The sequence below is a fragment of the Staurois parvus genome, unplaced genomic scaffold (assembly GCF_062004578.1).
Source record: "Staurois parvus isolate SC_StPar_1 unplaced genomic scaffold, SC_StPar_1.0 ptg001589l, whole genome shotgun sequence".
Taxonomy (NCBI): domain Eukaryota; kingdom Metazoa; phylum Chordata; class Amphibia; order Anura; family Ranidae; genus Staurois; species Staurois parvus.
The window spans coordinates 150,701-169,817 of NW_028319385.1; the positions used below are offsets into that span (position 1 = coordinate 150,701).

At 54.0% G+C, this 19,117-nt stretch overlaps 1 protein-coding gene across 4 annotated transcripts in view; it reads left to right on the plus strand.

Moving 5' to 3' along the window:
* The window catches only part of RAB11FIP4 (RAB11 family interacting protein 4), an 85,215-nt gene that overhangs the window by 60,711 nt on the left and 5,387 nt on the right, over positions 1 to 19,117 (plus strand). For 2 of the 4 annotated variants that reach the window (XM_089662923.1, XM_089662925.1), the window contains 10 exons: positions 1,747 to 1,973; positions 2,134 to 2,322; positions 5,837 to 5,971; positions 7,158 to 7,193; positions 7,323 to 7,422; positions 12,668 to 12,771; positions 14,270 to 14,410; positions 14,768 to 14,849; positions 15,070 to 15,207; positions 15,515 to 15,673. In XM_089662923.1, coding sequence (XP_089519049.1) covers positions 1,747 to 1,973; positions 2,134 to 2,322; positions 5,837 to 5,971; positions 7,158 to 7,193; positions 7,323 to 7,422; positions 12,668 to 12,771; positions 14,270 to 14,410; positions 14,768 to 14,849; positions 15,070 to 15,207; positions 15,515 to 15,673 — 1,311 coding nt within the window. The remainder of the gene's footprint in view (positions 1 to 1,746; positions 1,974 to 2,133; positions 2,323 to 5,836; positions 5,972 to 7,157; positions 7,194 to 7,322; positions 7,423 to 12,667; positions 12,772 to 14,269; positions 14,411 to 14,767; positions 14,850 to 15,069; positions 15,208 to 15,514; positions 15,674 to 19,117) is intronic. The other 2 variants (XM_089662924.1, XM_089662926.1) reach the window with 1 other exon arrangement.

Sequence of the window (19,117 nt, forward strand, 5' to 3'; positions counted from 1 at the left end):
TGGTCGGTGATGGATGATTGGAGACTCGGTAAGAGAGGTTCTAGTGGTCGGTGATGGATGATTGGAGACTCGGTAAGAGAGGTTACAGTGGTCGGTGATGGATGATTGGATGCTTGGTCATGTGTGTGTTGATTGGAGAGGTTTCTGGTCAGGGAGTGTTGATTGGATGATTGATAAGTTTCAGTAGCACATGATGGTTGGAGAGCCAATGAGTGAGCTATGACTGGACAGGCAGTGAGTTGGTTACAGAGCAGTTAATAGGAATTGCGGTCACGGTTTGGTGCACTGAGCTAACAAGCATCTAAATATAGAGCGTATGTCCTGCAGTGCCCTAAATATTGTATGAATGTAGAGAGGCTGGAGGAGGACAGCGCCCTCTGATGTCACTCTGTATACAGATGTATAGAGATGACATCATACATATTTGATGGCACTGATTGGTGACTCCTCTCCCATTCTCATGTTGATGTCACCTAAATCATAGCAGTCTGGTGACACATCATCTGCTGTATAATGAGGGCTGTGTGCTCCTGGTTATTCATAGAGAAGCTCTGTAGCTGTACAGGGAGCTGTGTGTGTGACCTGTATAGGTGGTGTAAGTGGGAGGGGGAAGTTGCAGGCAGCAATGTCTGTGGCTGGGAGTTTCCAGCTCACATATTTGATCCCAGAGCTTCCCAACTTCCTTTATAGAGGGTGGCTGCTCGTGTCTTCCTTCTAATGGGGAATGAAGTTTCTTGATTCCAATAGGTGAGGAAATCTATTTTATGGAGAAATAAATGTCCAATAAATCTTTCTGCTCTGTTATGTCTGGCGTCCTGGGAGCAGCAATCTTGTAGACCACACTCCCTCTGTACAGATAGCTGGCCTCCATCGGGCACCATGATCAGATATCAGCCCAATCTTGGCCACCTTCCCATTTATTATATTTTGTAAATCATCGTATTTGAGGTTTACAATGTTTTACAGTCGGATATAAAATGACATAATCGAATGAGGGTGTATAGATTAGGAACGATCGATGATTGGGGATAGAGGTCACATGTGACAGGCTGTCATTCTTGTCTGACGTCATCCAATGAGATTGAATAGACTGGGAACGATCGATGATTGGGGATAGAGGTCACATGTGACATGCTGTCATTCTTGTCTGACGTCATCCAATGAGATTGAATAGACTGGGAACGATCAATGATTGGGGATAGAGGTCACATGTGACATGCTGTCATTCTTGTCTGACGTCATCCAATGAGATTGAATAGACTGGGAACGATCGATGATTGGGGATAGAGGTCACATGTGACATGCTGTCATTCTTGTCTGACGTCATCCAATGAGATTGAATAGACTGGGAACGATCGATGATTGGGGATAGAGGTCACATGTGACATGCTGTCATTCTTTCCTGATGTCATCCAATGAGATTTTATAGACTGGGAGGGATCGATAATTGGGGATAGAGGTCATATGGCAATGTGCTGTCATTCTTGTCTGATGATGTCGTCCATGGTGTGTCATTCTTGTCTGATGATGTCGTCCATGGTGTGTCATTCTTGTCTGATGATGTCGTCCATGGTGTGTCATTCTTGTCTGATGATGTCATCCGTGGTGTTGAGCTGTATCTGTAGGGCTCCAGTTAGGTGTGTACCGGCTGGCTCCTATAAACCTTTTATGGCCGACCTGTGATCACACCGACTTGTTTATGGTGATGGTTGTAAATCTGTGTGCTAATACCTTGATCTCTTCTAGCAGAACAGCCCCATCACTCATGGGATGTATGTCGAGTCGGAGGCGACCTTCAGCGACTCTGAGCTCTTCCCAGATGAAGAGAGTTTAACACTGGGCCATCAAGATGTCCACCATGAATCGGACTTGGACAGTGCCATCGAGAGCACGCCAAGCTCGGAGGTTTCTGATGAATACCGCAGTGATGGGAAGGCAGAGGATGTTCATGGGCTCTACCTCCCTGAAGAGCGGTAAGTAGCCTATACGAGGAGATCTGTGAGGCAAACCGTGATCCTAGTTCTAGACTAGATATCCTAGGTGCTGGGAACAGGAGCTGCAATTTCGGCTTCTCACTCCATTGTGTGCTTGGGTTCTTGTTGTCTGACTGTCCCAATTTTCCATCTCTCTCAGGAACCTCCTCAACCCTTCAGCCTTGTCAGAGTTCTCCAGCCATTCTACGGCCTCTGTGATCAGTGCCGAGGAACAGTTTGAGGACTATGGAGAAGGAGATGATGTGGATTATGCCCCCAGCAGTCCATGTCCTGATGATGAAAGTCGAACCAATGCCTTATCTGACCTAGGCTCCTCCGTCCCCTCCAGGTGAGCATAAAAATAACTTGTTGGCCTCTTGGTGGATGACAAATACAAGGCTAAAATCTCTGTAACCACTCTAAGGACTATGGTCACACCAACAACTGTTCTGGGCTCCAGGCTGCTCTTCCTCAGGTCTGGGAGAGCTAGTGACACCTTGCTGCTTTGTTTACACACATAGACTGGACCTTTTTTATTTACAATGGTAAACATTCTCCATATAGCCTCCAGCCTCTGATCTCTGCAGCAGATATCGCCATGCCTTTGTCCCTGCATATGGCCAACCTTATGGTGCCCACAGTCCTCAGTGGGGAGTTGACTGGACAGGAATGATCCCACCATCTGTGTGGAGACAAATTTGTGTCAATGGAGAGAGACACTTGAAGACACTGCCTATCATGAGGGAACTCATCTGATTGATCCTCCACCGCAGCAAGGTTGCCTGCCCTCAGACTTCATAAACTTCTCTAATACATTTCCTGTGCATATTCTAGAACCGGGACCAGGAATGGGACAAGGTCCTGCCCACAATATCTTTTTTTTTTTCCCCCACAACTTCTATAAAAATAAGTGTGTCTCCCTGTGTTATCACCCTTCTGCTGTCCAGTGTTTTTACGGAGAAACCAAAATGGGACAATAAGCACATAGTGACCATTTTCTCTTTCCTCAAAAAATATAAGTAGGATAATGGAGAATATGGCATGGCTTCTATAGAATGCCCTATAGGGCGGGCGGGATGAATCACGTCTGTTTATGTATGGTAGCAGCTCCATCTAGAAGTGGTTTGTGTATAGTGGCAGCTCCGTCTAGAACCATAGTTTGTGTATAGTGGAAGCTCCATCTAGCACCGTAGTCCTTTGTATGGTGGCAGCTCCGTCTAGCACCATAGTCCTTGTATGGTGGCAGCTCCGTCTAGCTCCGTATTCAGTGTATAGTGGCAGTTCTGTCTAGAACCCTATTCGGTGTATAGTGGTAGCTCCGTCTAGCTCCGTATTCAGTGTATAGTGGCAGTTCTGTCTAGAACCATATTCAGTGTATAGTGGCAGCTCTGTCTAGCACCGTATTCAGTGTATAGTGGCAGTTCTGTCTAGAACCCTATTCGGTGTATAGTGGTAGCTCTGTCTAGAACCCTATTCGGTGTATAGTGGTAGCTCCGTCTAGCACCGTATTCAGTGTATAGTGGCAGCTCTGTCTAGCACCATATTCAGTGTATAGTGGCAGCTCTGTCTAGCACCATATTCAGTGTATAATGGCAGTTCTGTCCAGAACCCTATTCGGTGTATAGTGGCAGTTCTGTCTAGCACCGTAATCAGTGTATAGTGGCAGTTCTGTCTAGCACCGTATTCAGTGTATAGTGGCAGCTCTGTCTAGCACCCTATTCAGTGTATAGTGGCAGCTCTGTCTAGCACCGTATTCAGTGTATAGTGGCAGTTCTGTCTAGAACCCTATTCAGTGTATAGTGGCAGTTCTGTCTAGAACCCTATTCGGTGTATAGTGGCAGTTCTGTCTAGAACCCTATTCGGTGTATAGTGGTAGCTCCGTCTAGAACCCTATTCAGTGTATAGTGGCAGCTCTGTCTAGAACCCTATTCAGTGTATAGTGGCAGCTCTGTCTAGCACCGTATTCCGTGTATAGTGGCAGTTCTGTCTAGAACCCTATTCAGTGTATAGTGGCAGCTCTGTCTAGCACCGTATTCCGTGTATAGTGGCAGTTCTGTCTAGAACCCTATTCAGTGTATAGTGGCAGTTGTGTCTAGAACCCTATTCAGTGTATAGTGGTAGCTCCATCTAGCACCGTATTCAGTGTATAGTGGCAGCTCTGTCTAGCACCGTATTCAGTGTATAGTGGCAGCTCCGTCTAGCACCGTATTCAGTGTATAGTGGCAGCTCTGTCTAGCACCGTATTCAGTGTATAGTGGCAGCTCCGTCTAGCACCGTATTCAGTGTATAGTGGCAGTTCTGTCTAGCACCGTATTCAGTGTATAGTGGCAGCTCTGTCTAGCACCCTATTCAGTGTATAGTGGCAGCTCTGTCTAGCACCGTATTCCGTGTATAGTGGCAGTTCTGTCTAGAACCCTATTCAGTGTATAGTGGCAGTTGTGTCTAGAACCCTATTCAGTGTATAGTGGCAGTTGTGTCTAGAACCCTATTCAGTGTATAGTGGTAGCTCTGTCTAGAACCCTATTCAGTGTATAGTGGCAGCTCTGTCTAGAACCCTATTCAGTGTATAGTGGCAGTTCTGTCTAGAACCCTATTCAGTGTATAGTGGCAGTTCTGTCTAGAACCCTATTCAGTGTATAGTGGCAGCTCCATCTAGCACCATAGTCAGTGTTTACCTGGATTTGCATTACACAGGAACTGTACACAGCTCATCTGGGAGTCCCTGACCATCAGCATCACAAAGAAGTGCAATTGTCTCTTTTCCTATCTGCCACTTTAGTAAAGAGAAGGGTAACAGCAGTGTGTATGTTTGGAGAAGGGTAACAGCAGGGTGTATGTTTGGAGAAGGGTAACACCAGGGTGTATGTTTGGAGAAGGGTAACACCAGGGTGTATGTTTAGAGAAGGGTAACAGCAGGATGTATGTTTGGAGAAGGGTAACAGCAGGGTGTATGTTTAGAGAAGGGTAACACCAGGGTGTATGTTTGGAGAAGGGTAACACCAGGGTGTATGTTTGGAGAAGGGTAACACCAGGGTGTATGTTTGGAGAAGGGTAACAGCAGGATGTATGTTTGGAGAAGGGTAACAGCAGGGTGTATGTTTGGAGAAGGGTAACAGCAGGGTGTATGTTTGGAGAAGGGTAACAGCAGGATGTATGTTTGGAGAAGGGTAACAGCAGGGTGTATGTTTGGAGAAGGGTAACAGCAGGGTGTATGTTTGGAGAAGGGTAACACCAGGGTGTATGTTTGGAGAAGGGTAACAGCAGGGTGTATGTTTAAAGAAGGGTAACAGCAGGGTGTATGTTTAGAGAAGGGTAACAGCAGGGTGTATGTTTGGAGAAGGGTAACAGCAGGGTGTATGTTTAGAGAAGGGTAACAGCAGGGTGTATGTTTGGAGAAGGGTAACAGCAGGATGTATGTTTGGAGAAGGGTAACAGCAGGGTGTATGTTTGGAGAAGGGTAACAGCAGGGTGTATGTTTGGAGAAGGGTAACAGCAGGGTGTATGTTTGGAGAAGGGTAACAGCAGGGTGTATGTTTAAAGAAGGGTAACAGCAGGGTGTATGTTTAGAGAAGGGTAACAGCAGGATGTATGTTTAGAGAAGGGTAACAACAGGGTGTATGTTTGGAGAAGGGTAACACCAGGGTGTATGTTTAGAGAAGGGTAACAACAGGGTGTATGTTTAGAGAAGGGTAACAGCAGGGTGTATGTTTGGAGAAGGGTAACAGCAGGGTGTATGTTTGGAGAAGGGTAACAGCAGGGTGTATGTTTGACACCCATCTAATCTATTTATAACAATTTGCACCCAATGCCTGTCTGTGATGCAATAGATTTCCTGTATATTGATGCTGATTTTTCCCTCTCAGTGCCGGACAGACACCTCGTAAAATGAGGCACATGTACAACAGCGAGTTACTGGACATGTACTGCACACAGTGCTGCAAGAAGATCACCCTGCTGAACGACCTGGAGGCCCGGCTAAAGAACCTCAAAGCCAACAGGTGATTCTTCCCACCAGCCTGATCTCTGCCTCACATGTCCTGTTTTCTGGACCCTAAATCTTCCTTGTACCCCATAGATGGGAGGGATGGGCTCCAGTGCTTAATAGATTAATAGAAGGATGTGTGAGATAAACCTCCTGGCCCGGGTGGATGGCGCGTCCAGGGGTCTGTCTCGGGTGGACGGCGCGTACAGGGGTCAGGCTCGGGTGGACGGCGCGTACAGGGGTCAGGCTCGGGTGGACGGCGCGTACAGGGGTCTGGCCCGGGTGGACGGCGCGTACAGGGGTCAGGCTCGGGTGGACGGCGCGTACAGGGGTCTGTCTCGGGTGGACGGCGCGTACAGGGGTCAGGCCCGGGTGGACGGCGCGTACAGGGGTCTGTCTCGGGTGGACGGCGCGTACAGGGGTCAGGCCCGGGTGGACGGCGCGTACAGGGGTCAGGCTCGGGTGGACGGCGCGTACAGGGGTCTGTCTCGGGTGGACGGCGCGTACAGGGGTCAGGCCCGGGTGGACGGCGCGTACAGGGGTCAGGCCCGGGTGGACGGCGCGTACAGGGGTCAGGCCCGGGTGGACGGCGCGTACAGGGGTCAGGCTCGGGTGGACGGCGCGTACAGGGGTCTGGCTCGGGTGGACGGCGCGTACAGGGGTCTGGCCCGGGTGGACGGCGCGTACAGGGGTCTGGCTCGGGTGGACGGCGCGTACAGGGGTCAGGCCCGGGTGGACGGCGCGTACAGGGGTCAGGCCCGGGTGGACGGCGCGTACAGGGGTCTGGCCCGGGTGGACGGCGCGTACAGGGGTCTGGCCCGGGTGGACGGCGCGTACAGGGGTCAGGCCCGGGTGGACGGCGCGTACAGGGGTCTGGCCCGGGTGGACGGCGCGTACAGGGGTCTGGCCCGGGTGGACGGCGCGTACAGGGGTCAGGCCCGGGTGGACGGCGCGTACAGGGGTCAGGCCCGGGTGGACGGCGCGTACAGGGGTCAGGCCCGGGTGGACGGCGCGTACAGGGGTCAGGCCCGGGTGGACGGCGCGTACAGGGGTCTGGCCCGGGTGGACGGCGCGTACAGGGGTCTGGCTCGGGTGGACGGCGCGTACAGGGGTCAGGCCCGGGTGGACGTGGTGATTTGAGTTCAGTTAGTGTTCATTCTGTATATATTAATGTGTCTTTATTGTTTATTTCACACCTGCAGCCCAAACAGAAAGATCACCAGCACAGCCTTTGGGAGGTAAGTCCCACCTACTGTATATATTTAATAATGGGGTTCTATAGAAGATTTTGGGTACTGGCTTAGACCGGTGTAGACCTATGGAGAGAAGCTGGGTTTGGTGACAGTCATGCGACTCTTCTTTTCCAGGCAGCTCTTCCACAACAGTAACCTGAGTAGCAGCAATGGCAGCACAGAGGACCTCTTCCGTGACAGCATTGACTCCTGTGACAATGACATCACCGAGAAGGTGAGCGCCGCTGCTTCTCATATGCTGCAAGTCTGGGGGTTTTCTTTAGATTCTTTGTCCTTTCATCGTGATGAAAATGTTGACATTATTTATTATCTTCAGCAATGGTGAATGATTAGCAATAATCCCTTCAGTTTCTAACAAAGATTTCTGATTGGCCTCTGAGTTTCCATATTCCCCCCACATCGTGTTCCGTCCATCACTAAATATGGCAGCCAAGTGCTTCTCACACTGCAGTATACCATATCTTTGTTGTTGCTGTGTGACATCAGCCTCTCCAGCTACCCTACAGGATACATTCATTTGGGCATTGTGACACCTTTTATTCCCCCCCCCCCCCCCCCCCGTTATACAGGATCCCTCCACCCTGGTGTTGTGACGCCTCTTCCACCATTATACAGGATCCCTCCACCCTGGCGTTGTGACCCCTCCTCTTCCACCATTATACAGGATCCCTTCTTCCTGGTGTTGTGACCCCTCCTCTTCCACCATTATACAGGATCCCTCCACCCTGGTGTGACCCCTCCTCTTCCACCATTATACAGGATCCCTCCACCCTGGTGTTGTGACCCCTCCTCTTCCACCATTATACAGGATCCCTTCATCCTGGTGTTGTGACCCCCTCCTCTTCCACCATTATACAGGATCCCTCCACCCTGGCGTTGTGACACCTCTTCCACCATTATACAGGATCCCTCCACCCTGGTGTTGTGACCCCTCCTCTTCCACCTTTCTGTATAATGTGGTCAGAAGCCCAGCTTGTGGCCTCAGCTGATTTGTACTCTTGTTTACCATCCGCTAAGGACGCGCTGGATTAATTGCAGGGTTCCCGACACACTTTGTCTCCTGTCCTGGATTTCCATAAACCACCTTAAGTCAAATCTCCAGAATGCGGTCAAACTTTTTAATTCCTCCAGAAAGCAGCATTCGGGTTCTCGCAGCGCATTTCCTGATGAAATATTTTAGCCTGTCTTGAAGAAATGAATGGGGAGTGCGCTCCTAACATTCACCATGGTGAAAAGTCACCAACCTGGGAGCCGCTGCATCTATCTCCCCGGTGCCCATGTGTGATCCCCATTGAATCCCAGTGCTCTATTAGGATAGAAGCGTGTACAGTTGTGTTCCAGAGCAATATCCCCATGTGGGGCGTCCCCCCTAACCCTATCCTAAAGCTGGGTATAGTGGAGTGTAGCGTCCCCCCTAACCCTATCATAAAGCTGGGTATGGAGGGGTGTGGCGTCCCCCCTAACGCTATCCTAAAGCTGGGTATAGTGGAGTGTGGCGTCCCCCCTAACCCTATCATAAAGCTGGGTATAGTGGAGGGGTGTGGCGTCCCCCCTAACCCTATCATAAAGCTGGGTATGGAGGAGTGTGGCGTCCCCCCTAACCCTATCATAAAGCTGGGTATAGTGGAGTGTGGCGTCCCCCCTAACCCTATCATAAAGCTGGGTATAGTGGAGTGTGGCGTCCCCCCTAACCCTATCATAAAGCTGGGTATGGAGGGGTGTGGCGTCCCCCCTAACCCTATCATAAAGCTGGGTATGGAGGGGTGTGGCGTCCCCCCTAACCCTATCATAAAGCTGGGTATGGAGGGGTGTGGCGTCCCCCCTAACCCTATCATAAAGCTGGGTATGGAGGGGTGTGGCGTCCCCCCTAACCCTATCATAAAGCTGGGTATGGAGGGGTGTGGCGTCCCCCCTAACCCTATCATAAAGCTGGGTATGGAGGAGTGTGGCGTCCCCCCTAACCCTATCATAAAGCTGGGTATGGAGGGGTGTGGCGTCCCCCCTAACCCTATCATAAAGCTGGGTATGGAGGAGTGTGGCGTCCCCCCTAACCCTATCATAAAGCTGGGTATAGTGGAGTGTGGCGTCCCCCCTAACCCTATCATAAAGCTGGGTATAGTGGAGTGTGGCGTCCCCCCTAACCCTATCATAAAGCTGGGTATAGTGGAGGAGTGTGGCGTCCCCCCTAACCCTATCATAAAGCTGGGTATAGTGGAGGAGTGCGGCGTCCCCCTAACCCTATGATAAAGCTGGGTATAGTGGAGTGTGGCGTCCCCCCTAACCCTATGATAAAGCTGGGTATGGAGGGGTGTGGCGTCCCCCCTAACCCTATGATAAAGCTGGGTATGGAGGGGTGTGGCGTCCCCCCTAACCCTATCATAAAGCTGGGTATGGAGGGGTGTGGCGTCCCCCCTAACCCTATCATAAAGCTGGGTATGGAGGGGTGTGGCGTCCCCCCTAACCCTATCATAAAGCTGGGTATGGAGGGGTGTGGCGTCCCCCCTAACCCTATCATAAAGCTGGGTATAGTGGAGGAGTGTGGCGTCCCCCCTAACCCTATGATAAAGCTGGGTATGGAGGGGTGTGGCGTCCCCCCTAACCCTATCATAAAGCTGGGTATGGAGGAGTGTGGCGTCCCCCCTAACCCTATCATAAAGCTGGGTATAGTGGAGTGTGGCGTCCCCCCTAACCCTATCATAAAGCTGGGTATAGTGGAGGAGTGTGGCGTCCCCCCTAACCCTATCATAAAGCTGGGTATGGAGGGGTGTGGCGTCCCCCCTAACCCTATGATAAAGCTGGGTATGGAGGAGTGTGGCGTCCCCCCTAACCCTATGATAAAGCTGGGTATGGAGGGGTGTGGCGTCCCCCCTAACCCTATGATAAAGCTGGGTATGGAGGGGTGTGGCGTCCCCCCTAACTCTATCATAAAGCTGGGTATAGTGGTGGAGTGTGGCGTCCCCCCTAACTCTATCATAAAGCTGGGTATAGTGGAGGAGTGTGGCGTCCCCCCTAACCCTATCATAAAGCTGGGTATGGAGGAGTGTGGCGTCCCCCCTAACCCTATCATAAAGCTGGGTATGGAGGAGTGTGGCGTCCCCCCTAACCCTATCATAAAGCTGGGTATAGTGGAGTGTGGCGTCCCCCCTAACCCTATGATAAAGCTGGGTATAGTGGAGTGTGGCGTCCCCCCTAACTCTATCATAAAGCTGGGTATGGAGGGGTGTGGCGTCCCCCCTAACCCTATCATAAAGCTGGGTATGGAGGGGTGTGGCGTCCCCCCTAACCCTATCATAAAGCTGGGTATAGTGGAGGAGTGTGGCGTCCCCCCTAACCCTATGATAAAGCTGGGTATGGAGGGGTGTGGCGTCCCCCCTAACCCTATCATAAAGCTGGGTATGGAGGAGTGTGGCGTCCCCCCTAACCCTATCATAAAGCTGGGTATAGTGGAGTGTGGCGTCCCCCCTAACCCTATCATAAAGCTGGGTATAGTGGAGGAGTGTGGCGTCCCCCCTAACCCTATCATAAAGCTGGGTATGGAGGGGTGTGGCGTCCCCCCTAACCCTATGATAAAGCTGGGTATGGAGGAGTGTGGCGTCCCCCCTAACCCTATGATAAAGCTGGGTATGGAGGGGTGTGGCGTCCCCCCTAACCCTATGATAAAGCTGGGTATGGAGGGGTGTGGCGTCCCCCCTAACTCTATCATAAAGCTGGGTATAGTGGTGGAGTGTGGCGTCCCCCCTAACTCTATCATAAAGCTGGGTATAGTGGAGGAGTGTGGCGTCCCCCCTAACCCTATCATAAAGCTGGGTATGGAGGAGTGTGGCGTCCCCCCTAACCCTATCATAAAGCTGGGTATGGAGGAGTGTGGCGTCCCCCCTAACCCTATCATAAAGCTGGGTATAGTGGAGTGTGGCGTCCCCCCTAACCCTATGATAAAGCTGGGTATAGTGGAGTGTGGCGTCCCCCCTAACTCTATCATAAAGCTGGGTATAGTGGAGGAGTGTGGCGTCCCCCCTAACCCTATCATAAAGCTGGGTATAGTGGAGGAGTGTGGCGTCCCCCCTAACCCTATCATAAAGCTGGGTATGGAGGAGTGTGGCGTCCCCCCTAACCCTATGATAAAGCTGGGTATGGAGGGGTGTGGCGTCCCCCCTAACCCTATCATAAAGCTGGGTATGGAGGGGTGTGGCGTCCCCCCTAACCCTATCATAAAGCTGGGTATGGAGGGGTGTGGCGTCCCCCCTAACCCTATCATAAAGCTGGGTATGGAGGAGTGTGGCGTCCCCCCTAACCCTATCATAAAGCTGGGTATAGTGGAGTGTGGCGTCCCCCCTAACCCTATCATAAAGCTGGGTATAGTGGAGGAGTGTGGCGTCCCCCCTAACCCTATCATAAAGCTGGGTATGGAGGGGTGTGGCGTCCCCCCTAACCCTATGATAAAGCTGGGTATGGAGGAGTGTGGCGTCCCCCCTAACCCTATGATAAAGCTGGGTATGGAGGGGTGTGGCGTCCCCCCTAACCCTATGATAAAGCTGGGTATGGAGGGGTGTGGCGTCCCCCCTAACTCTATCATAAAGCTGGGTATAGTGGTGGAGTGTGGCGTCCCCCCTAACTCTATCATAAAGCTGGGTATAGTGGAGGAGTGTGGCGTCCCCCCTAACCCTATCATAAAGCTGGGTATGGAGGAGTGTGGCGTCCCCCCTAACCCTATCATAAAGCTGGGTATGGAGGAGTGTGGCGTCCCCCCTAACCCTATCATAAAGCTGGGTATAGTGGAGTGTGGCGTCCCCCCTAACCCTATGATAAAGCTGGGTATAGTGGAGTGTGGCGTCCCCCCTAACTCTATCATAAAGCTGGGTATAGTGGAGGAGTGTGGCGTCCCCCCTAACCCTATCATAAAGCTGGGTATAGTGGAGGAGTGTGGCGTCCCCCCTAACCCTATCATAAAGCTGGGTATGGAGGAGTGTGGCGTCCCCCCTAACCCTATGATAAAGCTGGGTATGGAGGGGTGTGGCGTCCCCCCTAACCCTATCATAAAGCTGGGTATGGAGGGGTGTGGCGTCCCCCCTAACCCTATCATAAAGCTGGGTATGGAGGGGTGTGGCGTCCCCCCTAACCCTATGATAAAGCTGGGTATGGAGGGGTGTGGCGTCCCCCCTAACCCTATCATAAAGCTGGGTATGGAGGGGTGTGGCGTCCCCCCTAACCCTATGATAAAGCTGGGTATGGAGGGGTGTGGCGTCCCCCCTAACCCTATGATAAAGCTGGGTATGGAGGGGTGTGGCGTCCCCTAGAGGTGAAAGCAGTAGTGACACTTCTGTAGTTTATGATCACCTTATGGTTAGAAATTCCTGCCATACAACGCTGCCCCCTGCTGGCTGCTTGATTGAACTGCAGAATGCAGGGATAATAGAAAAGTAACAATGACTGTGTCTATATCTGTCTGTCATTTATCACAGGTCAGTTACCTGGAGAAGAAGGTGACAGAGCTAGAGAATGACAACCAGACAAATGGAGACGTCAAGAGCAAATTAAAACATGAGAACACCCAGCTGGTGCATAGGTAAGACACAGAGAAGACAGGACAGAGGAGGAGAGAGACCCGTGATAGACTGCTGTGATATAATAAGGTGAAGAGACAAAGGGGACAGACGGGCACAGGAGACAAAGAAGAGACTACAAGGACAGGGGACAGGTAGTGGGCAGAAGGGGCACAGGGGACAGGTAGTGGGCAGAAGGGGCACAGGGGACAGGTAGTGGGCAGAAGGGGCACAGAGGACAGGTAGTGGGCAGAAGGAGAACAGGGGACAGGTAGTGGGCAGAAGGGGCACAGGGGACAGGTAGTGGGCAGAAGGGGCACAGGGGACAGGTAGTGGGCAGAAGGAGAACAGGGGACAGGTAGTGGGCAGACGGAGAACAGGGGACAGGTAGTGGGCAGAAGGAGAACAGGGGACAGGTAGTGGGCAGACGGAGAACAGGGGACAGGTAGTGGGCAGACGGAGAACAGGGGACAGGTAGTGGGCAGACGGAGAACAGGGGACAGGTAGTGGGCAGAAGGGGGACAGGTAGTGGGCAGAAGGGGGACTGGTAGTGGGCAGAAGGGGGACTGGTAGTGGGCAGAAGGGGCACAGGTGGCAGACAAGTAGGAAAGACAAAAGGAACAAAAAATGGCAGACGAGATGAGCAGCCAAGACACAGGGGACAGGTGATGGCAGATGATACACATGGGACAGGAGGTGGACAGATAGGCAGACAAAACACGGGGGACAAGCGGCGGACAGATGGGAAGATGAGACACGGGGGACAGGGGGCGGACAGACGAGACACGGGGGACAGGCGGTAGACAGAGGGGAAGATGAGACACGGGGGACAGGCGGCGGGCAGACGAGACATGGGGGACAGGCGGTGGGTAGACGTGACACGGGGGACAGGCGGTGGGCAGACAAGACACGGGGACAGGCGGTGGGCAGACGAGACACGGGGGACAGGCGGCGGACAGACTGGCAGACGAGACACGGGGGACAGGCGGCAGACAGACTGGCAGACGAGACACGGAGGACAGGGGACAGGCGGTGGGCAGACGAGACACGGGGGACAAGCAGCGGGCAGACGAGACACGGGGGACAGGGGACAGGCGGCGGGCAGACGAGACACGGGGGACAGGCGGCAGGCAGACGAGACACGGGGGACAGGCGGCGGGCAGACGAGACACGGGGGACAGGCGGCGGGCAGACGAGACACGGGGGACAGGCGGCGGGCAGACGAGACACGGGGGACAGGCGGCGGGCAGACGAGACACGGGGGACAGGCAGCGGGCAGACGAGACACGGGGGACAGGCGGTGGCCAGACGGGCAGACGAGACACGGGGGACACACGGGAAGATGGGACACAGGGGACAGGCGGCGGACAGATGGGAAGATGAGACGGGGGACAGATGGGACACAGGGGACAGGCGGCGGACAGATGGGGAGATGAGAAGGGGGACAGATAGACAGATGAGAAATGGGTGACTGGTGGCGGACAGATTTGATTGTGATGGAATACGGATTGTGGTCTGCAGGGTTCATGAATTGGAAGAGTTGCTGAAGGACCAGGAGACCAGGTCGGAGCAGATTCTGGATGAGGAGCTGAAGCGGCACAGGGAAACGTACTCCAGGCTGGAGAAGGAGAAGGGAACAGAGCTAGAGCTGCTGAATGCCAGGTAAGATCTCCTCCACCATTAAGCATTCTCCTAGTAAAGGCCAAGTCAAAATTGTGTATCCAAAAAGTAACTGATAAGGCTGATGGTAACCCCAGTGCACACCCTGAATTCAGTGAATTCCCAGAATCCTCCTGTCCGCTGCTCCAGCATGGAAGAATAATGTAAGCTACCTAATGGTTAGGTAGTGAAGTTGAATGAAGATGATGTAATGGTTCAACCATACTCCACTCCACACAGACCCCTAATAGACAGCAATTCCTACCACGCTTTATTCCATTGTCAGGGCTTCCTGTGTCAGGTCCTTGAAGAGGACCTGTCTATATACCATGATGAGACAACCTTCTGTCTTTGTTTCAGGATTCAGGAGCTGGAGGAGGAGAATGAAGAGTTACTAACTGCCATCACCAGACTGAAGTCTCATACAGAGAGGATAGATGAGGTGAGGAGATTCCGCTAGGGGTGCGAGGAAGCCATGGGGTGTTCTGTGGGGGGAACCTACATGGAGTACTGGAGGAGGGGAGCTCACAGGGTGCTCTGTGGGGGAAGGAGTCTGCTGGAGGTATTGGGTGTGGGGGGACTTTGATTCTCCCTGTACATACACATAGGGTAGGTGCGAGGTGTTCCATCTTTCCCTTAAAGCTGTTCTTTATGGTCTTCAGGAGAGGCAGCGCATGTCTGATAAGCTGGAGGACACCAGCCTGCGGCTGAAAGATGAGATGGATCTGTACAAGAAAATGATGGATAAATTGCGGCAAAACCGGCAGAACTTCCAGCGGGAACGTGAAGCTACGCAAGAGGTGAGAATGTGTGGTGTGTTCTTCGTATTCGGAACCTTTTGGGCGCTGCCTGTATATTTGGAATACTTCATAATATATTAGCCTCTAGGTGGCGCTGGTCCTATTTTTCGGACAGCATTCAGTGTGTCATTTTAACACATATTATGTGATGTCACAGCCTGACTCCACCCACTATTCTAGGAAGACTCTCCCAGTACAGGGGCTGCTGTGTGTTCTATGACGAGGTCCGCCTGTCCCCATACTGTCTCCCACAATTGCTGCTCAATGATTCGCTGTGATGAGATCTGATCACTTTGTACATTTGCAGCTGATTGAAGATCTACGGAAGGAGCTGGAGCACCTACAGATCTACCGCTTAGACTGCGAGCGGCACGGTCGGGGGCGGAGCTCATCGGTGGGACTGTACGAATATACTGCCAAAACCCGCGAATCCGAGCTCGAGCAGGAGATCAGACGCCTCAAACTGGTAAGGACTGTCCCACCTCTGGGGGGCGCTCTCTCTTCATTCTTGTCTGCCATCTATAGAGACCAGAGACCCCTGTAACATGACAATCTGGGACACAAACTCTGATTTATCAAACGGAAATGATGATCTGTCCTTCCTGTCACTGTCTGACCTACAGGGGAGGAATGACAGCTGGAATCTGATTGGCTGCCACTTTCATAGTTACACCAAACTCTACATTTTCATCATTTAGATCAGGGGGCCCCAACTATGGCCTACCGCAACATTGTATCCAGTTCTCTGATGTGAGGGGGGGGAGGACCCTGAAGGGAACCCTGATGTGGGGGGGACTGTGATAGGGACCCTGATGTGGGGGGGGGGGGGGAACTGTGATGTGGGGGGGGACTGTGATGGGGACCCTGATGTAGGGGGGGGGGGACTGTGATCTAGGGGGCACTCTGATGTAGGGGGGGACTGTGATGGGGACCCTGATGTAGGGGGGACTGTGATGGGGACCCTGATGTAGGGGGGACTGTGATGGGGACCCTGATGTAGGGGGGGACTGTGATGGGGACCCTGATGTAGGGGAGAGACTATGATGGGGACCAGGATGTAGGGGGCACTGTGATGAGGACCCTGATGTAGGGGGGAGGACTGTGATGGGGACCCTGATGTAGGGGGGGGGGGGACTGTGATGGGGACCCTGATGTAGGGGGGGGGACTGTGATGGGGACCCTGATGTAGGGGGGGGGACTGTGATGGGGACCCTGATGTAGGGGGGGGGACTGTAATGGGGACCCTGATGTAGGGGAGAGACTATGATGGGGACCAGGATGTAGGGGGCACTGTGATGAGGGGGGGGACTGTGATGGGGACCCTGATGTAGGGGGGACTGTGATGGGGACCCTGATGTGGGGCACTGTGATCTGTGGGGGGAACTGTGATGAGGACCCTGATGTAGGGGGCACTGTGATGTAGGGGGCAGACTGTGATGGGGACCCTGATGTAGGGGGGACTGTGATGGGGACCCTGATGTAGGGGGGACTGTGATGGGGACCCTGATGTAGGGGGGGACTGTGATGGGGACCCTGATGTAGGGGAGAGACTGTGATGGGGACCAGGATGTAGGGGGCACTGTGATGAGGGGGGCAGACTGTGATGGGGACCCTGATGTAGGGGGCACTGTGATGAGGACCCTGATGTAGGGGGGAGACTGTGATGGGGACCCTGATGTAGGGGGGAGGACTGTGATGGGGACCCTGATGTAGGGGGGGGGGGGACTGTGATGGGGACCCTGATGTAGGGGGGGGACTGTGATGGGGACCCTGATGTAGGGGGGGGACTGTAATGGGGACCCTGATGTAGGGGAGAGACTATGATGGGGACCAGGATGTAGGGGGCACTGTGATGAGGGGGGGGACTGTGATGGGGACCCTGATGTAGGGGAGACTGTGATGGGGACCCTGATGTGGGGCACTGTGATCTGTGGGGGGAACTGTGATGAGGACCCTGATGTAGGGGGCACTGTGATGTAGGGGGCAGACTGTGATGGGGACCCTGATGTAGGGGGCACTGTGATGGGGACCCTGATGTAGGGGGGAGACTGTGATGGGGACCCTGATGTAGGGGGGAGACTGTGATGGGGACCCTGATGTAGGGGGGAGACTGTGATGGGGACCCTGATGTGGGGGGGGGACTCTGATGGGGACCCTGATGTAGGGGGGGACTGTAATGGGGACCCTGATGTAGGGGAGAGACTATGATGGGGACCAGGATGTAGGGGGCACTGTGATGTAGGGGGGGGGGGACTGTGATGGGGACCCTGATGTAGGGGGGACTGTGATGGGGACCCTGATGTGGGGGCACTGTGATCTGGGGGGGGGGACTGTGATGGAGACCCTGATGTAGGGGGCACTGTGATGTACGGGCAGACTGTGATGGGGACCCTGATGGAGGGGGGAGACTGTGATGGGGACCCTGATGTAGGGGGGAGACTGTGATGGGGACCCTGATATAGGGGGGGGGGGGACTGTGATGGAGACCCTGATGTAGGGGAGGGGCCTCTGATGGGGACCAGGATGTAGGGGGCACTGTGATGTAGGGGGGGGGGGACTGTGATGGGGACCCTGATGTAGGGGGGACTGTGATGGGGACCCTGATGTGGGGGCACTGTGATCTGGGGGGGGGGGGGACTGTGATGAGGACCCTGATGTAGGGGGCACTGTGATGTAGGCGCAGACTGTAATGGGGATCCTGATGTAGGGGGCACTGTGATGGGGACCCTGATGTAGGGAGGAGACTGTGATGGGGACCCTGATGTAGGGGGGAGACTGTGATGGGGACCCTGATGTAGGGGGGGGGTCTGATGGGGACCCTGATGTAGGGGGCACTGTAATGGGGACCCTGATGTAGGGGAGAGACTATGATGGGGACCAGGATGTAGGGGGCACTGTGATGTAGGGGGGGGGGACTGTGATGGAGACCCTGATGTAGGGGGCACTGTGATGTAGGGGCAGACTGTGATGGGGACCCTGATGGAGGGGGGAGACTGTGATGGGGACCCTGATGTAGGGGGGAGACTGTGATGGGGACCCTGATATAGGGGGGGGGGGGGACTGTGATGGAGACCCTGATGTAGGGGCAGACTGTGATGGGGACCCTGATGGAGGGGGCAGACTGTGATGGGGACCCTGATGGAGGGGGGAGACTGTGATGGGGACCCTGATGTAGGGGGGAGACTGTGATGGGGACCCTGATATAGGGGGGGGGGACTGTGATGGAGACCCTGATGTAGGGGGCACTGTGATGGGGACCCTGATGTAGGGGCAGACTGTGATGGGGACCCTGATGTAGGGGGCACTGTGATGGGGACCCTGATGTAGGGGGGAGACTGCGATGGGGAGACTGTGATGGGGACCCTGATGTAGGGGGGATACTGTGATGGGGACCCTGATGTAGGGGGGGGGGCTGTGATGGGGACCCTGATGTGGGGGGGGACTGTAATGGGGACCCTGATGTAGGGGAGAGACTATGATGGGGACCCTGATGTAGGGGGCACTGTGATGTAGGGGGGGGGACTGTGATGGGGACCCTGATGTAGGGGGGACTGTGATGGGGACCCTGATGTGGGGGCACTGTGATCTGGGGGGGACTGTGATGAGGACCCTGATGTAGGGGGCAGACTGTGATGGGGACCCTGATGTAGGGGGGAGACTGCGATGGGGAGACTGTGATGGGGACCCTGATGTAGGGGGGATACTGTGATGGGGACCCTGATGTAGGGGGGGGGGGGCTGTGATGGGGACCCTGATGTGGGGGGGGGGGGACTGTAATGGGGACCCTGATGTAGGGGAGAGTCTATGATGGGGACCAGGATGTAGGGGGCACTGTGATGTAGGGGGGGGGGGGACTGTGATGGGGACCCTGATGTAGGGGGGACTGTGATGGGGACCCTGATGTGGGGGC